We start from the raw sequence: 15,947 nt of genomic DNA, 5'->3' as shown, positions 1-15,947 counted from the left end.
AAATTCAAAAGTACTTTGTATTTTTTCTAGACATACAAACCAAAGACTTTTATACAGGACAAAGGATATTTTTGTATACCTAAGAACAAACAAATCTTAAAAGTACTTTCTATTTTTCCTAGGTAAACAAACACGAGCCTTCCATAAAGGAGCACCCTTCTATTTTAAAGGTAATGATTTGTATTCCCATAGGAACAGCCCTGTTAACATAGTACCCAGAGAGGAAACTTGAAAACAACACAAAAGTCTAATTTGTAAAATCTTTATTATAATAATCCGTACGAAAACTTTCACATAATGTTTCAACAAGAAGTGTAAGTGTTCATGCTGTACAATTTTCCCGGCTTCCCTGTTGTATACGTGTGCCATATACAGGTAATTTTCTTTTATACAGGAGTGAATTTAAAACTCAGAACCTCTCTGTTCGGGAAAATAGACTTGCTTACGTGTTCCTCGAGAGTAACTTTAGGTTTAAAAAAAAAGTGATTCTGTCGTTTATTACAACTCTCTAAAGTAGAGATGTGGAGTTGTACTGGCTTTGCAAAGGAAGTATAAAACAAAGACCTCGTGTCTCAATAATAATTATCTGGCAAAAGAAAGATTTTCTTCGTGCATTAACTAAAAACCCAGTGGCGAGGATTACTTTCCCATGTGCTCGTGCAAACATTCTGTTTAGAAGAAAACAAAAGATACGGCATGTTTCAACATTTAGTCCAAAATGCCCTCTTCTTAACACAGACATCAGAATGAACTGATTTACAAGTGTTGTTAATGATGATTTGCTACAACCGATGAACAACGCATCACTTGAGTATTTGGGAGGAACTGGAGTTGAGAAAACGGGGCACTCATAAAAACCACTAGAACTTAAATAAACTCGAATGTGCTGATTGGTAATCGTCGTTAAAACAGATAGAAATCCCTCTCGGTTACGCCCGTGAACGCAAATATCATCTCTGCAGAGATATTATGAACAATGGTCACGTATACTTTGAAGCATATCACTCATAAAATGACAGCACCCTTTCATCTGGTAGTTAAAAAAAAAAATCATAAATTAAATCGTTCTCAAAGCCTCGTCACGCTCCAGTTTCTAACTTGACAATAAGTAGAAGGCAAAGAAGGAGGAGTAGAAGAAGAAGAAGAAGAAGAACAGAATATATTTAAACAGCATTATTCCTGATCCAGGTCTTGTATTTCGAAACTCTGGTATAAACTCCTGGGTTTTCAGGCTCGGCGCAGCGAATGCCCCACGAGACGACCCCTATAACGGCCCATCTGTTCTCGTTTCCTTGGCGCAAGAGCAGAGGACCGCCGCTGTCACCCTGTGTCAATGAAATGTCAAAGAATCGTGTGATTATTTCGACAGGAAGAAAAAAAAGAGATTAACTTAACTATGAGGACCCAAAAATATGCCTCTTTTGCTACTGGAAAAAGAGAAAGCTAAGTTCGTCTCTAAAAGATTTTGAAGCTTATGGCAAAAAGGTGACCTTTGAGTCCGCCTACTAATAATATTTCTGAAAATGTGCAAATTAAGTAACAATGTAATAGTGTGACGTTTTGATATATACTCCACAAATACTGATAACTAAATTTTTTAAGTTTCCTGTAACTAATATTCGTACTTTTAACAAAGGAATGTACCAAAAGTCATGCAGAATTTACATAATTGTGAGATCTTCCATAAATTAATATAATGATGTTTGGAGCTTAATTTACTTTTAGTTTTACTAATGACATTAACAGAAGAACGAATTACTTCTGAATTTGTTCAAATCTCAACTTTCAGCTCTATGTACAAACCTTTATACAGTAGGGCATGAGATTGTATCTAATCTTCCCTACGTAACATGATAACTGACATTGTTGATCACTTCAGGTAAATTTAAAACAAAAACCTGCTTATGATTCAATCTGGCGTTGCATATTAAAACAATTTACACAGGAGTTAAGAACAGATGTGCACAGAGAGAGAGAGAGAGAGAGAGAGAGAGAGAGAGAGAGAGAGAGAGAGAGAGAGAGAGAGAGAGAGAGAGAGAGAGAGAGAGAGAGAGAGACTAACCTGACATGAATCCTTTCCTCCTTCACGAACTCCAGCACACAGCTGGTTATCAATGATGTCCTGGGAGTAGGCAGCATCACAGTCGGCATTGGTCCAAATGGGGACAGTTACTTCCTGCAGAGTTGTCGCTACTGGGCCGCCATAGTAAATAGTTCCCCAACCTGGAAGAATATATAGACATGTTTATATGACTGGAGGAGGAAGGAGTTCCAAGGACATTTCAGTGAATTTCTTTATGTGCCTGGAAGAGGAAGGAGTTCAGAGGACTTTTCAGTGAATTTGCTTATGTGGCTGGACTGGAAGAGGAAGGAGTTCCAAGGACATTTCAGTGTATTAGTATAGAATTACTTGTTCTTAAAAGCATCAGTCTCATTCTAGTGAAAAAAAAAACTGAGCCTAATCTGAATATGACTACTACCTTAGTTTAGTAACACACCCTTTGAAAGAATTAGAATTATATCATGGGAAGAGAATGATCATGTATTCAGGTTTGCAGACTTAACTAACTTAAGGAATTATAAAGTAAACAAACCTGTGACTGTTGCTATTTGTCCCACGTAAGACTCATCACCATCAGGCAAGCACACAGGCCAAATATCAGCATTGAAATCAGTGGTCCTGTCCAAGGTCATGATAGCGATGTCGTTGATGTAAGTGTTTCTGTCATAGGACTCGTGCATTCTGATGGCAGCTACGTTGAAGTCTACATGCCTGGCGTCACCAGTCTGACCGAAAGTGTACTCTCCAAGGCGGACCTTGATGGTGGCTTGGTCAAATCTGGAAAAAAGTTAGAAGTTGGAGTATCCTCTGATTGATATATGGAATATGCTTGATATAGATAAACAAATAGTTCAGTACTTGCTTGAGTACTACACCACAGTCTAGACCATGTACTGAACATACCCGTCAACGCAATGAGCTGCTGTGAGGATGTGGCGATCAGTAATCAGGGCGCCACCACAGTACTGGGTAGCTCCGTTTCTGAGCAGGGCAGCCATCCAAGGCCATTCTTGAGGATCAGCAGGCTGGCCTCCAACGATGCGAGTAGGTGGCCTCTTGGCAATGAGTCCACAACCTTTCGAAAGACAAAGAAGTGTCCTTTAGACAGAAATTCAGAAGTAAAACCGGTAATGGCCAATTAGTTCAAATGAAGTCAATGAAACAATAGAGGAGAAGTACAAACGAGCACCAAAAGAACCCTCCTGGGGATTCTTCTACATGATTTACCTCTGGCATCAGCAGCTGGTGTAGTTGGTCTTGGAGTTGGGGGTGGTGTGGGAGGTGGTGGAGGAGCTGGGGTAATTCCACCTGGGTTTCTACTATCCGGGCAACACACACCAACGTATCTGCAAGAAATAATATTATCCATAAAGCGTTCAACAAACAAGTGTTATAATCATACAGCTTTTAGAGAATGAGGCTGACGAACTCAAGACCTTGGCTCCAATAAATCAGGCTTTGATGAATGTGGAGGTATACAAGCACTCAATCATTTGTTATATTTGCTTTGGATGTACATTCTTATGAGAGGAAATACACTAACTCTGTTCTTATTTTCCGGTACAACAATTTACAAGGCATAGCACATTTTGGATAGACTCACCTTCCATTAATGAAACAGACATATCTCAAGAAGTTGGCAAAGCTGTTGGAAAATTCAGGCAAAATGCAGTGCTGAAGGTAACGACAATGTCCAGCTTCGAATTTAGGAGTTACACACTGCTGGAATGGTTCATCTGGCTGTGGAAGGAAACAAGGAAGCTATTATCATTGAGACATGAACGAATAAGAAAAATAAGCACTAAATGTCATAGGACCAGCTTGCCTATTATCCATGCATTCCTTCTACTGTGAATAAAAGAACCTGAAGTGCTAATTTATTTGCTTATTCTGGGATTACTGTGTCTTCATAGTCCTTTTACTTTTGAGACTGATAATTAAGATTTAAACTTCAGTCATCCACCCCAGCCTTTGTCTAATTGCTTAAAATTATGGATTCCATGAAAATGATGTTATGAAAGTATGTGTGACTAAATCTCAGGATTTTGCGTACTTACATTATCCTGGTATATCCTTGCAGATAAGATATGACCAAGTACTTCCAATCTTTGGATATTTACTTGCAAATGGATGTCCACATTACCTTATACCTAACAAGAACACTTACTATGCTCCAGTTTTCGAGGTTTGTCTTCACTCAGAATTGCACCTGAAGACATGAGTGAACTCTTGGCCAAGTAAACATACAGAATCATGTAACGACAATCTTACCTGTCCTGTTCCTAGTAAGGAGAATTTGTTTTTAACTTTTGGCCAACTAAACAAACTTTCAGGGTATGACAACAGTCTTACCTGTCCTACTTTTTGTCTTTGGGTTCCTAGTAGGAAGGGATCTGTTTTTAACTTTTTGGCCAACTAAACTTTCGGGTATGAGTCCTAACTTTTTTGGTAAAAACTTTCAGGGTATGACAACAGTCTTACCTGTCCTGTTCCCAGTAAGAAGAATCTGTTTTGAGCAGCAGAGGCAGGTGTCTTTGGCAAATTGGGGATCAAGAGATTCTGACCATCTCGTGTCAGCTGGCTTAACCAAGGGATCTGGGCAAAGGCATTGGTCGCTCCTTGACCTCCCCCACCACCGCCACCTGAGTTGAAAATCCTTCAGTACAAATACTATTCCCGAGTGATAAGAACATAGCTGTTTACAGCTTAACAGCTTAGAAGTTTACCATCTTAACTTCATGATATAATCCAAGTGCTGTATTTCTTTATATTTCATGAAAAAGTACAGTAAACCATAAACATGTAAGTCGGATCAATATAAGGTTAGAGCCCTTTTCCGATGGATCATAGGGAACATTAGCAGTGGCCCATGTACTATACAGCATGAAGGGCTACAGTTCTTACCTTGACATTCAGGCCTGTGTCTGTTCCTTCTGCTGTTGCAATTGGGGCTTTGGTTAATTGCAACACCGCCACCTGGATTGAAACCTCCTCCGGGAGTGAAGCCTCCAGCTCCTGGATTGAAGCCGCCAGCTCCTGAATCAAACAAGAAACGTTTCAGGGTTAAATAGATTTTTGGTTCCTTAAACATACTCGCGTAAATATGAAGAGATTCACTGTTCACGAATCGTGTCCCTGACCAATGATACGCCAACCTTATTTTTTAGGAGAAGAAAAAAAGGAGATTATGGAATCAGTCACGTGAATAGTCGATCAACAGTCAAGAAGCATTAGTCAGTGGCGTTCACGAAGTCGAAACAATAGTTAAGGCCTAAAAAAAAAAAAAAATTACATGTTCTTATTACCTTGCTGGAACTGCTGCTGCGCTGCGAAGGGGTTGGCAACATTGAAGTTAATGTTACCACCACCGAAAGGATTTCGGAATCCCCCTTGAAAACCACCTAAGGAACAAGAAAGGAATTTCAGCCCAACTCGAAATGAGGTCATGGATAAGTGCTAACTGAACGGGAGAAAGTTCCCATCTTTTTAAGACAAACACTTGTAATCTAATCATCTGAGAATTTATAATCAATTCACTGCAACTTAAAGTTGCAGAATGAAAGCAATAGTTATAAGCATGTGGACAATTTTCTTTGAGTGGATAATTCACTAGTTGAATGGACTTTCTCTACGTGAAGTTTTCATAAAAAAGGAACAAAATCTAAAACTAAAAAAATCTTGAGCTTTAGTAAACTGTAACATGCCAATAAATCCACATGCAGAATACACAAAACTGTTTTCATGGGAATAGTGTTAGACTACGCTAGGTTAAATCATTCAGTAGCTTGTGAAAAGCCGTTGTAACCTTTTGAAATGCCTTCTGGTCCAATCAAAACGCCTTCTGGCGCAAATAAACTGTCTCCAGGTACATTTGAAATGCCTCCTGGCCTAATGGCTCATCGCTGAATGCATTCTGTCACCAAATACAGTTTGAGCACATTAACTGGATTTAGTACAACACAGCTTGTGCAGACATTTCACTAGGTCAGGAAGCATTAAAGCTGATTAATCGTTATCTCAGGGATAGACCGAGGTGGTGATAGTTCCTGGTTAATCCCCTGCAGTGTGCTTGATTTATGATTTATGAAAATTTGGCCGTAAAGCCAAGCACTGGGCCACTTTCAGCCATTCAGCGCCTATGAGAACACAATGAGGGAGTTGGACAGCATGATGGAGGAGAGTGAGCAGCAACAGATAAAAGATATTGGCTGGAAAGTGGGTGCAGCTATAGGGGCCGACAGGACGCTGCACACCCTTGCGTAGTGCCCGCAGTGAATCACGTGAGGTGCACTAACGTTACTACCATCCTAGGGGGACCGGCAGCGTGCAGTTTCTTTGATGAACAAAGAGAGATTCTATTTCATTCATTATATTACGTCAGTTAGCATCAGTAACACCTTGAGCTGTATTAATCCTTCCATGTAAACTTCGCCCTCGCCTAATACAATTCCAGAATGACTTGACTGTATCTAATTTCCCTCCGCTTTCTTTCGAAGTTTCAAATAGCCATTAGTTTTTTATTATCATTATTGATTTCTTTACTTGCCCAGTTACTTGCTGACTCGTCTAGTTTATTTACATTGGTTTTCCACACTACTGTGATACAACCAAATTCTAAGTGTCACTCCATAGCCTAAGATATACATTTTCCTTGTTCATTTGTAACTCCTGTTAATCAGATAAAAAACGTTGATGATTTTTTTTAATGGAACAGATATCCTTCTATTGATTATACAAAGATGAACAAAACAATGATAATAGTACTTCTCAAGGAGAGAAATTTGGGACAGATATTTCCTCTTGTATTATAATTAATCGATTTTACGACACATACACTGACTGACTTATTATCAAACTCAGCAAAACCAAAAACCTTCTTGTTCCATATTTCCAATAAAACGAGACTTTTACATCTCTGAACGGCCATAACATTAGTATGGAATTTCATAGGTAAACTTTATCCTCCTTCATACACGTATCACAGGTTCATCAAATAAATGAAGTGAAATGGGAAAGCTTAAGGAAGTTGGGAGGGACAGAACCGAGCCAGTTGCCTGAAAGAGAAAGGATGATGAAGCCACTGGAGTTTATACTCATGGAATCGTGTGGGTGAAATAGGAGAATATATATATATATATATATATATATATATATATATATATATATATATATATATATATATATATATATATATAATTTGCAGAGTCGATATTGGTATTCTCTGTTAGTGCATAAAGCATATACGTAAATTCTACATTACCAAAATAATTATGGCAGTAGGAACTGGCGTCAAGAGAAGCCATGCATAGCATATATTTTTTTTCTATACAGGGACAATGTTACCATATATATATATATATATATATATATATATATATATATATATATATATATATATATATATATATATATGGTAGGTAGTTTATGCAAACACAGTAAGAACTACAGTAGCACGAGACAGAAAAAAACATAGATGAAAGGTTTTAAATTCATTACACAGGCAACGTATTAGGTATTAACATGAAGACGCGGATCTACTAATAGGCCATGCAATAGCATTACGCATGCGCGCGCACACAAACACAAACAAACACACACACAACACAAGCATACCGAAGGCTAGGGAAAACTATAACACTACTCCAAAATGTTAGTGATTCGAAAGTTTCTCTAAAAACAAGCCAACCGAGCCACTGGAAGCTTTCTTTGTATAGATCTGTGGGCAGCCCTACCTGCTGCTGGGTTGAACGAGAACCCAGGAAATCCGAAAGCTATAATAAAAAAAAAAAAAAAGAGAAGAGGAAGGATTTTTGTGAGAGAAAGGTATTACGTGTCTTAAGTCTAGGTCTCACATGAAGTATATGTAAATGTTATTAATTATATTTGGTATATGTATATTTGGTATATGCATATTAATTATATTTGGTATATGTTATTAATTATATTAAGTATATGTATATGTTATTAATTATATTTGGTATTAAGGGCTGGTACACACATATATTTGAAATATGTTAATATATATATATATATATATATATATATATATATATATATATATATATATATATATATATATATATATATATGTATATGTGTGTGTCTGCTAGGGTTATGTTTGTATATATATATATATATATATATATATTATTATGTATGTATGTATATTCTATATATATATATATATATATATATATATATATATATATAATCATAGTCTAAATGTTAGACTATGATACAAACAAAATCTTTATATATTTAATATAATCTTAGCTATCAATTTCCTCGAGAGAAAACAAACATTGAGTATTTATGGCTTTGATAAACTCGAAAGGAATTGACAAACTCTACGTAAAGGAAACAAAAGAAGATAAATAAAAAAAAAAAACATTTAAGACAATTTGACACATCTGACTTACATACATCTGTGTTTCAACCCTGTAAATTAAGACAAAAATGAATAACTAATGAACGACCACGACTCAGTATCTGTAGATTTAAGTTCTCCCCCAACACAAGTTTAAAGCTTCAAACGTTGTGCTGAATCTTTCTGAGTTTCTATAATCAATATATACAGATGTTCATGATCGTGATTCAAAAGTTATTCATTCTCAAAATACTTCCTTCCTAATTTATTTGCGTGATCGGAGCACCGTCTCAATTTGCAGAGTGTCTTTATAATCACAATTATGAACTAAAAACGAAAATTCCGTTCGACTCACCTTGTCTCTTCTCCCGGTGTAATACTTCATCTTCTTCCTTGGCAGCCTCCTCGCAGCTGCACAGGCACACGTAGGCTGCCAGCAGCGTCAGCAGAAACACCGTGGGCTTCATCCTGCCGAGGATAAGACAAGTGAAAGGACATCGAAGGATTATTTCCCTAAACCAAGGATTCCCGGGCTTTTCTTAGTACGACCCCGATAAAATAAAAAAAAAAAATATATAACACACACACACACACACACACACACACACACACACACATATATATATATATATATATTAAAAAAATCGTTAGAAAAAATTATTATAACATCAGCCCTCTAAAAAAAAAAGTCTGCAAAGGCACCATGGGATTATAATATCGTAAAATTACATTGAACCATATGGCACAATCAACCACTACGAAGTTAATAAAGTGCCAATCTAACCTTAAACACGTCCTTAATTTTGCCTTCAGTTACCTCGGATTTATCCTAACTCTTTCATATCCCTTAATTAGGCCACAGCAAACCACTGATTTATTTTCTTCTTCTTCTTCTTCTTCTTTCTTCTTTTCTTCTTCTTTTTCTCTTCTTCTTCTTCTTCTTCTTCTTCTTCTTCTTCTTCTTTTTTGTATTGACTAGAATTGCGGAACGTGAACTAATTCATGATTTGAAAAACATTTACAAATAGGTCAACTAGATTAATAAAAAGTAGGTTTATCGAGGTATACATAAAAAGCAGTTGACTGTCAATCCCATTTCGTCTTTGGTATAGCTACCACTTAAAACAGGTATCGAGAAAACCAGAGATGTAAATGTCACGGCAATGAGGAAGTTGATAAAAATACGACCCCTTTTAGTTTACTCTCTCTCTCTCTCTCTCTCTCTCTCTCTCTCTCTCTCTCTCTCTCTCAGGGTTTGACTACCTTCTGCCTCTCTCTCACTCTCTCTGTTTTCTCCAAATGTCAGTCAATCGCTCCCTCTCTCTCTCTCTCTCTCTCTCTCCTCTCTCTCTCTCTCTCTCTCTCTGAAAAAGCAATAAAGGAAAAATAGTCATTTGGGCTGAAGAAAAATAAACAAGGCCACTAAGCTCTGATCATGTGCTAAAAATGAATCAACGTTTACACTAAGAACTTGGAGGCATGCCACGTATGCATTATTATTATTATTATTATTATTATTATTATTATTATTATTATTATTATTATTATTATTATTATTATTATTAAGCAAAGGAAAGAGGTTAACTACTTTCGCAGTAAACTTCAACTGATCAGCGGACGAAGAAGGAAATAAGAAAAGAAACAAATAGTTAAGGAAATACGTGACGATTTTTACAAAGTCACTCGTACTCGAGTCACTCCGATTCGTCAGTATCTTCTAGTCTGCAAGACGGAAAAATTCCACCCAGATGGTTTATGTCACGTGCTTTCCGTTTTAGGTGGTTTTCTTATTATTCTAAAAAGGGAGTCACTACGCATCTATTCGCGTTCATTTCTGGAGAACATTCTCTATCCGGTTTCACAAGGACCATCAGAATTGAATTAAAATAACTATTAATAACATTCAAAGTGATTAATAGTTTTTTTAATTCAATTCTGATGCGCCTTATGAGATCTGATAGAGAAGGTTCACCAAAAATAAACACTTCTGAAACTGTAATTAAGTGCATTCAAGAATTTATCTTAATGAGCAGGGTGACAGAGCAGGAAATTCACTGTTCTTATTTAACCTTGACATAAAGATAAAAAAAAAGAGACAAGAAAGTGGAAACTAAAAAAGATACTGGAGAATAAATGAGATAATCTGGTTAAACTAGGCAGAGAGAATTAATCAGCCTTGGCTTAGTTGTTGGGCAATACATGTTTCAATTACCATGAAAATTTTCATTCTGCAATATATTTGAAACAATTAAAAATAATTATACACACACATGTAAATACATCACTGCTTATCAATTATATATAAATAGTATAGATACATACATGTAAAATATTATATATTATATAGATATGTATAATATTTATATATATATGATATATATATATATTCTATATATATTATATATATATATAATATATAAAATATTTCGTTGTTCATTTTCCTCTTTGCTATATACTCAGTATATATTTATTATCGTGTTTGATCCACGTAATAGATTTTGTGTATACATTTATATCAATATATGTATAGACATGTATTTATTATATAGCCATAATGACCGTTAAACTTCTCAATTTCTTCATTAGGCTTCATTAGGCTTTGAAGTGATAAGCGTATCCAGAAGTGTGAAGAAATCGAGAAGTTAAGAAGTCCCTGTGGCTATTACAAACGTTTAATATATACTACACATGATAATATTAGTATATAAATATAATTAATTATATATATATTACTATATATATATAGATATATTTGTATATAATATCTATATATATATATATATATAATATATATATATAGTATATATATATAGTGTAAAAGCGACTAGTAGTTTTTTGTGTGTATACATGTTTATGCCTATCTAAGAATAAGAAGTCTCTCTCTCTCTCTCTCTCTCTCTCTCTCGCTTCTCTCTCTCTCTCTCTCTCTCTCTCTCTCTGGGGTCAACAACCTAAAATGTTTTCTGCGGATGTCAAGTTTAGTTACCTATCCGGGGGTCCCTTCTTATCTCATTTCTAATCAAACGATGGTTCTGATGTTACGTTTACGTTACCAAATAATTCCACATATATACGCAAAATAAAGTGTTTTTGTGTTAGAAAAAAATAACACCCAAGAGAGCGATGTAGTCTTGGAGATTCAAACCACAAAATATAGCTCTGGTGGTTTCGATGGCAAGAAGGTATAGTCCTAAAAATCGCCCTTAAGGCATCGTGACACAAAGACCGGTTTTGTTCGCTTCAAACCAGTTCCACCTGGGGCACTGAGACGTCGGCAGTTTCGAGCTGTGGCGTTGCTCTGCAAATGTACTGAATTGCGCCTTCTGTTTCTGCTGCTGCTGCTTCTTCTTCTTCTTCTTCTTCCTCCTCCTCCTCCTCCTCCTCCCCCTCCTCCTCTTCTTCTTCTTCTCGTATTTGTGCGCACAGAGATTGCTACATCAGGGTGATGAACACCAGTTCGTTATGTGACCGATTGTTCGAGTTTGCAAGCAGTCGAAAAGGCGCGAAACCGTGAATTAGGCTGACGTTGTAAACATCAAGGGTAATTCAGAGTAGAATATCAACAACAATCCTTAGCCATCATATATATATATATATATATATATATATATATATATATATATATATATATATATATATATATATATACTATAAAACCAGAGGAGGAAAATACGTGGCTAAAGTTTTTTTCCGTCCTATCGTTTTTACGAAAACCACAACGCCACAATACGCGGGATAAGTATCGTCTCCGAGGCTGATGGGTCTAGTGTGCAAGGCCATCATTATCTTTGATCGTAAAGTTCTCTTTTACTCTTTTAGTTATTTAAATCTTTTGCCTGCTGGATACGCAAATGTTTTGAACGAAGGAAACGAAGCAAGAAGCTGATTTTTTCAGTCGTCCAGGTTTTCTCATTGGTGGGTTTAGCCATTACCAGATTTTGACATTACGGAGTTTTGTCATTACTAGGTTTTGACATTACCATGAATTGTCATTGCATAGTTTTGTCACTAACAGGCTTGGTCATTGAACGGTTTTGTCATTGTATGGTTTAATTATTGCATGGTTTTGTCATTGCATGGTTTTGTCATTACCAGGTTTTGTTATTACCATATTTTGTCAATGCATGGTTCTCTCATTACCATGTTTTGTCATTGAATGGTTTTGTCACTAACAGGTTTTGTCATTACCATGTTTTGTCATTGTGTGGTTTTGTTATTGCATGGTTTTGTCATTACCAAATTTGGTCATTGCATGGTATTGTTATTGCATTGTTTTGTTATTGAATGGTTTTGTCATTACCAAGTTTTGTCGATGCATTATTTTGTCATTACCAGATTTTGTCAATGCATGGTTTTGTCATTACCATGTTCTGTCATTGCATAGTCTTGTCACTACCAGGTGTTGTCATTACATGGCTTTGCTATTATTGGTTTTGTCATTACTTGGTTTTCTCATTGACCTGTTTTCTCATTACCATTTTTCGCCATTACCAGGTTTTGTCATTACCAGGTTTAATCATTACCAAGTTTTGTCATTACCAAGTTTTGTCATTATCTGATTATGCCATTACCTGGTTTCCTCATAGCAAAATTTTCTGCTTTTATTATCACCTCATTGCCAGGTTTTCTGGTTTTGTTCTTACCAAAGTCTTGTAATTCCCTGGCTTTCTCATTACCAAATTTGAGAATGATCACGTTTTCAAAAAGGATATTCGTCGAAGGATTTTCATTCAGATATCATGCAGGGAAGGATTTTCATTCAGATATCATGCAGGAAATCCTGTCCTTGATCCTTGAATTCAGGAGACCGATTTCACACTGAAAACTCTGAAATCACGGGCAATGTAAACGTTAGGAATTATTATGAATGATTTTCTGTTGGGACGTGAGATACGTCAGCTATTTGACCACCGTCAAGTCATGTCGCATTTTTGCGATTTAAAATCAAATGACGCTTAATTACATAACATTATACTTTTGGAATTACATAGATTCTGTTTGAAGTTCGTAATGGAGGGTGAGTTATATGACCTGACCTGTGTAAAAGGGTCTTGTAAAACAATATATTTTTCAATTAATATAATAATACTATGACGACATCTATAAGTTCAGGAAAATCTGAGATAGCTCCCCCGAATTCGTCTTGTAGAACAATAAATCTTTCAAATAGCAATAAAACTACAATGACATCCATAAGTTCAAAAAAACCTGAAATACTAGCTCTCCCGAATTCGTTTTGTGAAACAATAAATTTTTCAAATAACAATAAATCTACAATGGCTTCCATAAGTTCAAGAAAACTAGAAATAGCTCCCCCGAATTCGTCTTGTAGAACAATAATTCCTTCGCATGATTTAAAATGACATCGATCTCTATAAGCTCTGCGAAGAGAATCTGTAACAAGGCATGATCCGACCTCCAGCTTACTTGGGACGCATGCAAGATTTTCCCCTCATGCATAGGTTGTAAACATTATATCCCTAATTTTTTAAGCAAATTAAATTGTGCTAAAATCTCCAGTCGAATAGAACCTTGTTTCCCAAACGAAAACTAAAATAAATACGCTATATTGTATCAGAAATATTTTTTCTGCACTGCTTAACACACACACACACACACACACACACACACACACACACATATATATATATATATATATATATATATATATATATATATATATATATATATATATATATATATATATATATATATATATATATATATATATATATATATATATATATATATTCCTTTTACTTTGCATAGATTCATTACAGAAAGCCTTAACCTCTCTCTCTCTCTCTCTCTCTCTCTCTCTCTTCTCTCTCATTTTTAAGCTATATCACCTTGGGTCACAATTCTTTCAATATAATCATTGTAGGATATGATAAATCGATTAAGAGAAATTCCTAAAACGCTGATTTCTTACAATAATAATAGTACAAAAAATTAAACAAAAATACATTCAAGTAAAACAACTGGGCCTTAGAATTTCCATTTTGAAGCAGAAATTTTATTTGAAAAATACTTCAAAATATTGTATCTTAGACATATGTTAATTCTGGTTTGCTTTTTAGAATAATTGCACCAGAAAAAAAATATCATGTTCACATATAAGCCTATTAAAGTTATTAATCATAGTCGGCCCAAGCCAGTTAGCTCTAGATTGTTGGGATAATAGTGGTATTAACTTTTTTTCGGGATACGTTACAGGATTTTAATTATTCAAAATGTATTAATTTTCCTCAATTTTTCTGGAGGTTTTACGATGTTACTAATTGCTCAAGTTAGTGTTCTCTATTAGTTAAGATTTAGTCGAGTTACATATCAACACTTAGGTATTATAATAGAAACTGAAAAATATACGTAAAAAAATCAAGATGTATGGCAAATATATATTGGAGAAAATCTATAGCTGAAAATAATCTAAACTATATAGGTTTTAAACTTAGACAAAAAACGCGCGTAAATAAAATTATCATTAATATTGGAGAAATAAATTCCTCAATAGTTCTTCAATCATTTAATAAAAAGTCAGTCCCAACTAAGTTTTCATTTCCCACTGAGCAGGATTTTAATTAAAAGTTCCGAGTTGTATTTTTATATTGGACTTTGTATTCCCTCACGGTAAACCCTTGGCGACTATATTCAGTAAAGATGTCTAAACGCAATTTTTCATTGTATTTGTATTTAATTCCTGTTATCAGTATCATTGTGAATTGCAGACGTCACGGTTTCTCTATATAGACCTTATTTTTTGCACATTCTTTTGAAGATATTTCAAATACAATTTTACCGTTTGATGCACAACAACAGGCCGTAAATATTGAATGAATTAATTGAAAAGTCCTTTAACCACCTTGGAAGGAAATATGAAATGTGTTCCGCATCTCGCTTGTTTTCACTGACTGGCAAACTCACTGCAAAATATCCTCACCATTACATCCTATTTCGAAATGTCCCTGCGGACGCCTGGTACCCGCAACTTCCTGCGAGCAACTATTTTGAAGCACTTAACTTTTTTTTTTCTTTCCCACGGGGGAATAATCATTTGACACTTCCCAACTTTTGTCGGATTACCGGGAACTCGCAAAAGAAGAAGACTGAATATCCTGGTAGGAGAGGAATTGTTTTAGTCGCCGGACTTTCAAGGAGAAAACTATTTCTGAACGCGACCAGATTCACCTCTGGAAAAATCATATTTTCGCTTATTCGAGGAGTAAGCCTTTAAACTACTCTGCTGTTTGTTGTTGGGGAGGATATGAAATGTCTATGGAAGAGCCTTAAAAGATCTGAAAAGGGTGTTTAGCGTAGCGTTAAAGATACAGGAAATTTGAGATAGGATATCTATGATTCATTTATTAGAATGAAAACGTTAAAAAATAAATAACGTGCATGTTAAGGCTTTCTGTAACGCAACTATGCAAAGGAAAAGGAATATACACATATATATATATATACATATATATATATATATATATATATAATATATATATATATATATATATAAAATAT

The 15,947-nt window shown here is 35.3% G+C and overlaps 1 protein-coding gene across 6 annotated transcripts in view; it reads right to left on the bottom strand.

The window, feature by feature from the left end:
• Window positions 1–248: 248 nt before the first annotated feature.
• LOC135218364 (proclotting enzyme-like) overlaps window positions 249–15,947 on the bottom strand; it is a 63,599-nt gene continuing 47,900 nt past the window's right edge. For 2 of the 6 annotated variants that reach the window (XM_064254612.1, XM_064254611.1), the window contains exons 2-12: window positions 8,785–8,897; window positions 7,795–7,833; window positions 5,368–5,463; window positions 4,967–5,098; window positions 4,544–4,704; window positions 3,666–3,802; window positions 3,290–3,408; window positions 2,966–3,137; window positions 2,595–2,839; window positions 2,063–2,223; window positions 249–1,325 (exon numbers count right to left, since the gene is read on the bottom strand). In XM_064254612.1, the coding sequence (XP_064110682.1) occupies window positions 1,164–1,325; window positions 2,063–2,223; window positions 2,595–2,839; window positions 2,966–3,137; window positions 3,290–3,408; window positions 3,666–3,802; window positions 4,544–4,704; window positions 4,967–5,098; window positions 5,368–5,463; window positions 7,795–7,833; window positions 8,785–8,896 (1,536 nt within the window). In that variant the 5' untranslated portion in view covers window position 8,897 and the 3' untranslated portion in view covers window positions 249–1,163. The remainder of the gene's footprint in view (window positions 1,326–2,062; window positions 2,224–2,594; window positions 2,840–2,965; window positions 3,138–3,289; window positions 3,409–3,665; window positions 3,803–4,543; window positions 4,705–4,966; window positions 5,099–5,367; window positions 5,464–7,794; window positions 7,834–8,784; window positions 8,898–15,947) is intronic. The other 4 variants (XM_064254614.1, XM_064254613.1, XM_064254616.1 and 1 more) reach the window with 2 other exon arrangements.

Source organism: Macrobrachium nipponense, chromosome 9, assembly GCF_015104395.2.
Source record: "Macrobrachium nipponense isolate FS-2020 chromosome 9, ASM1510439v2, whole genome shotgun sequence".
Lineage (NCBI taxonomy): Eukaryota > Metazoa > Arthropoda > Malacostraca > Decapoda > Palaemonidae > Macrobrachium > Macrobrachium nipponense.
The sequence above is the reverse complement of the archived record's forward strand: the minus strand, read 5'-3'. Positions and strand labels throughout refer to the sequence as shown.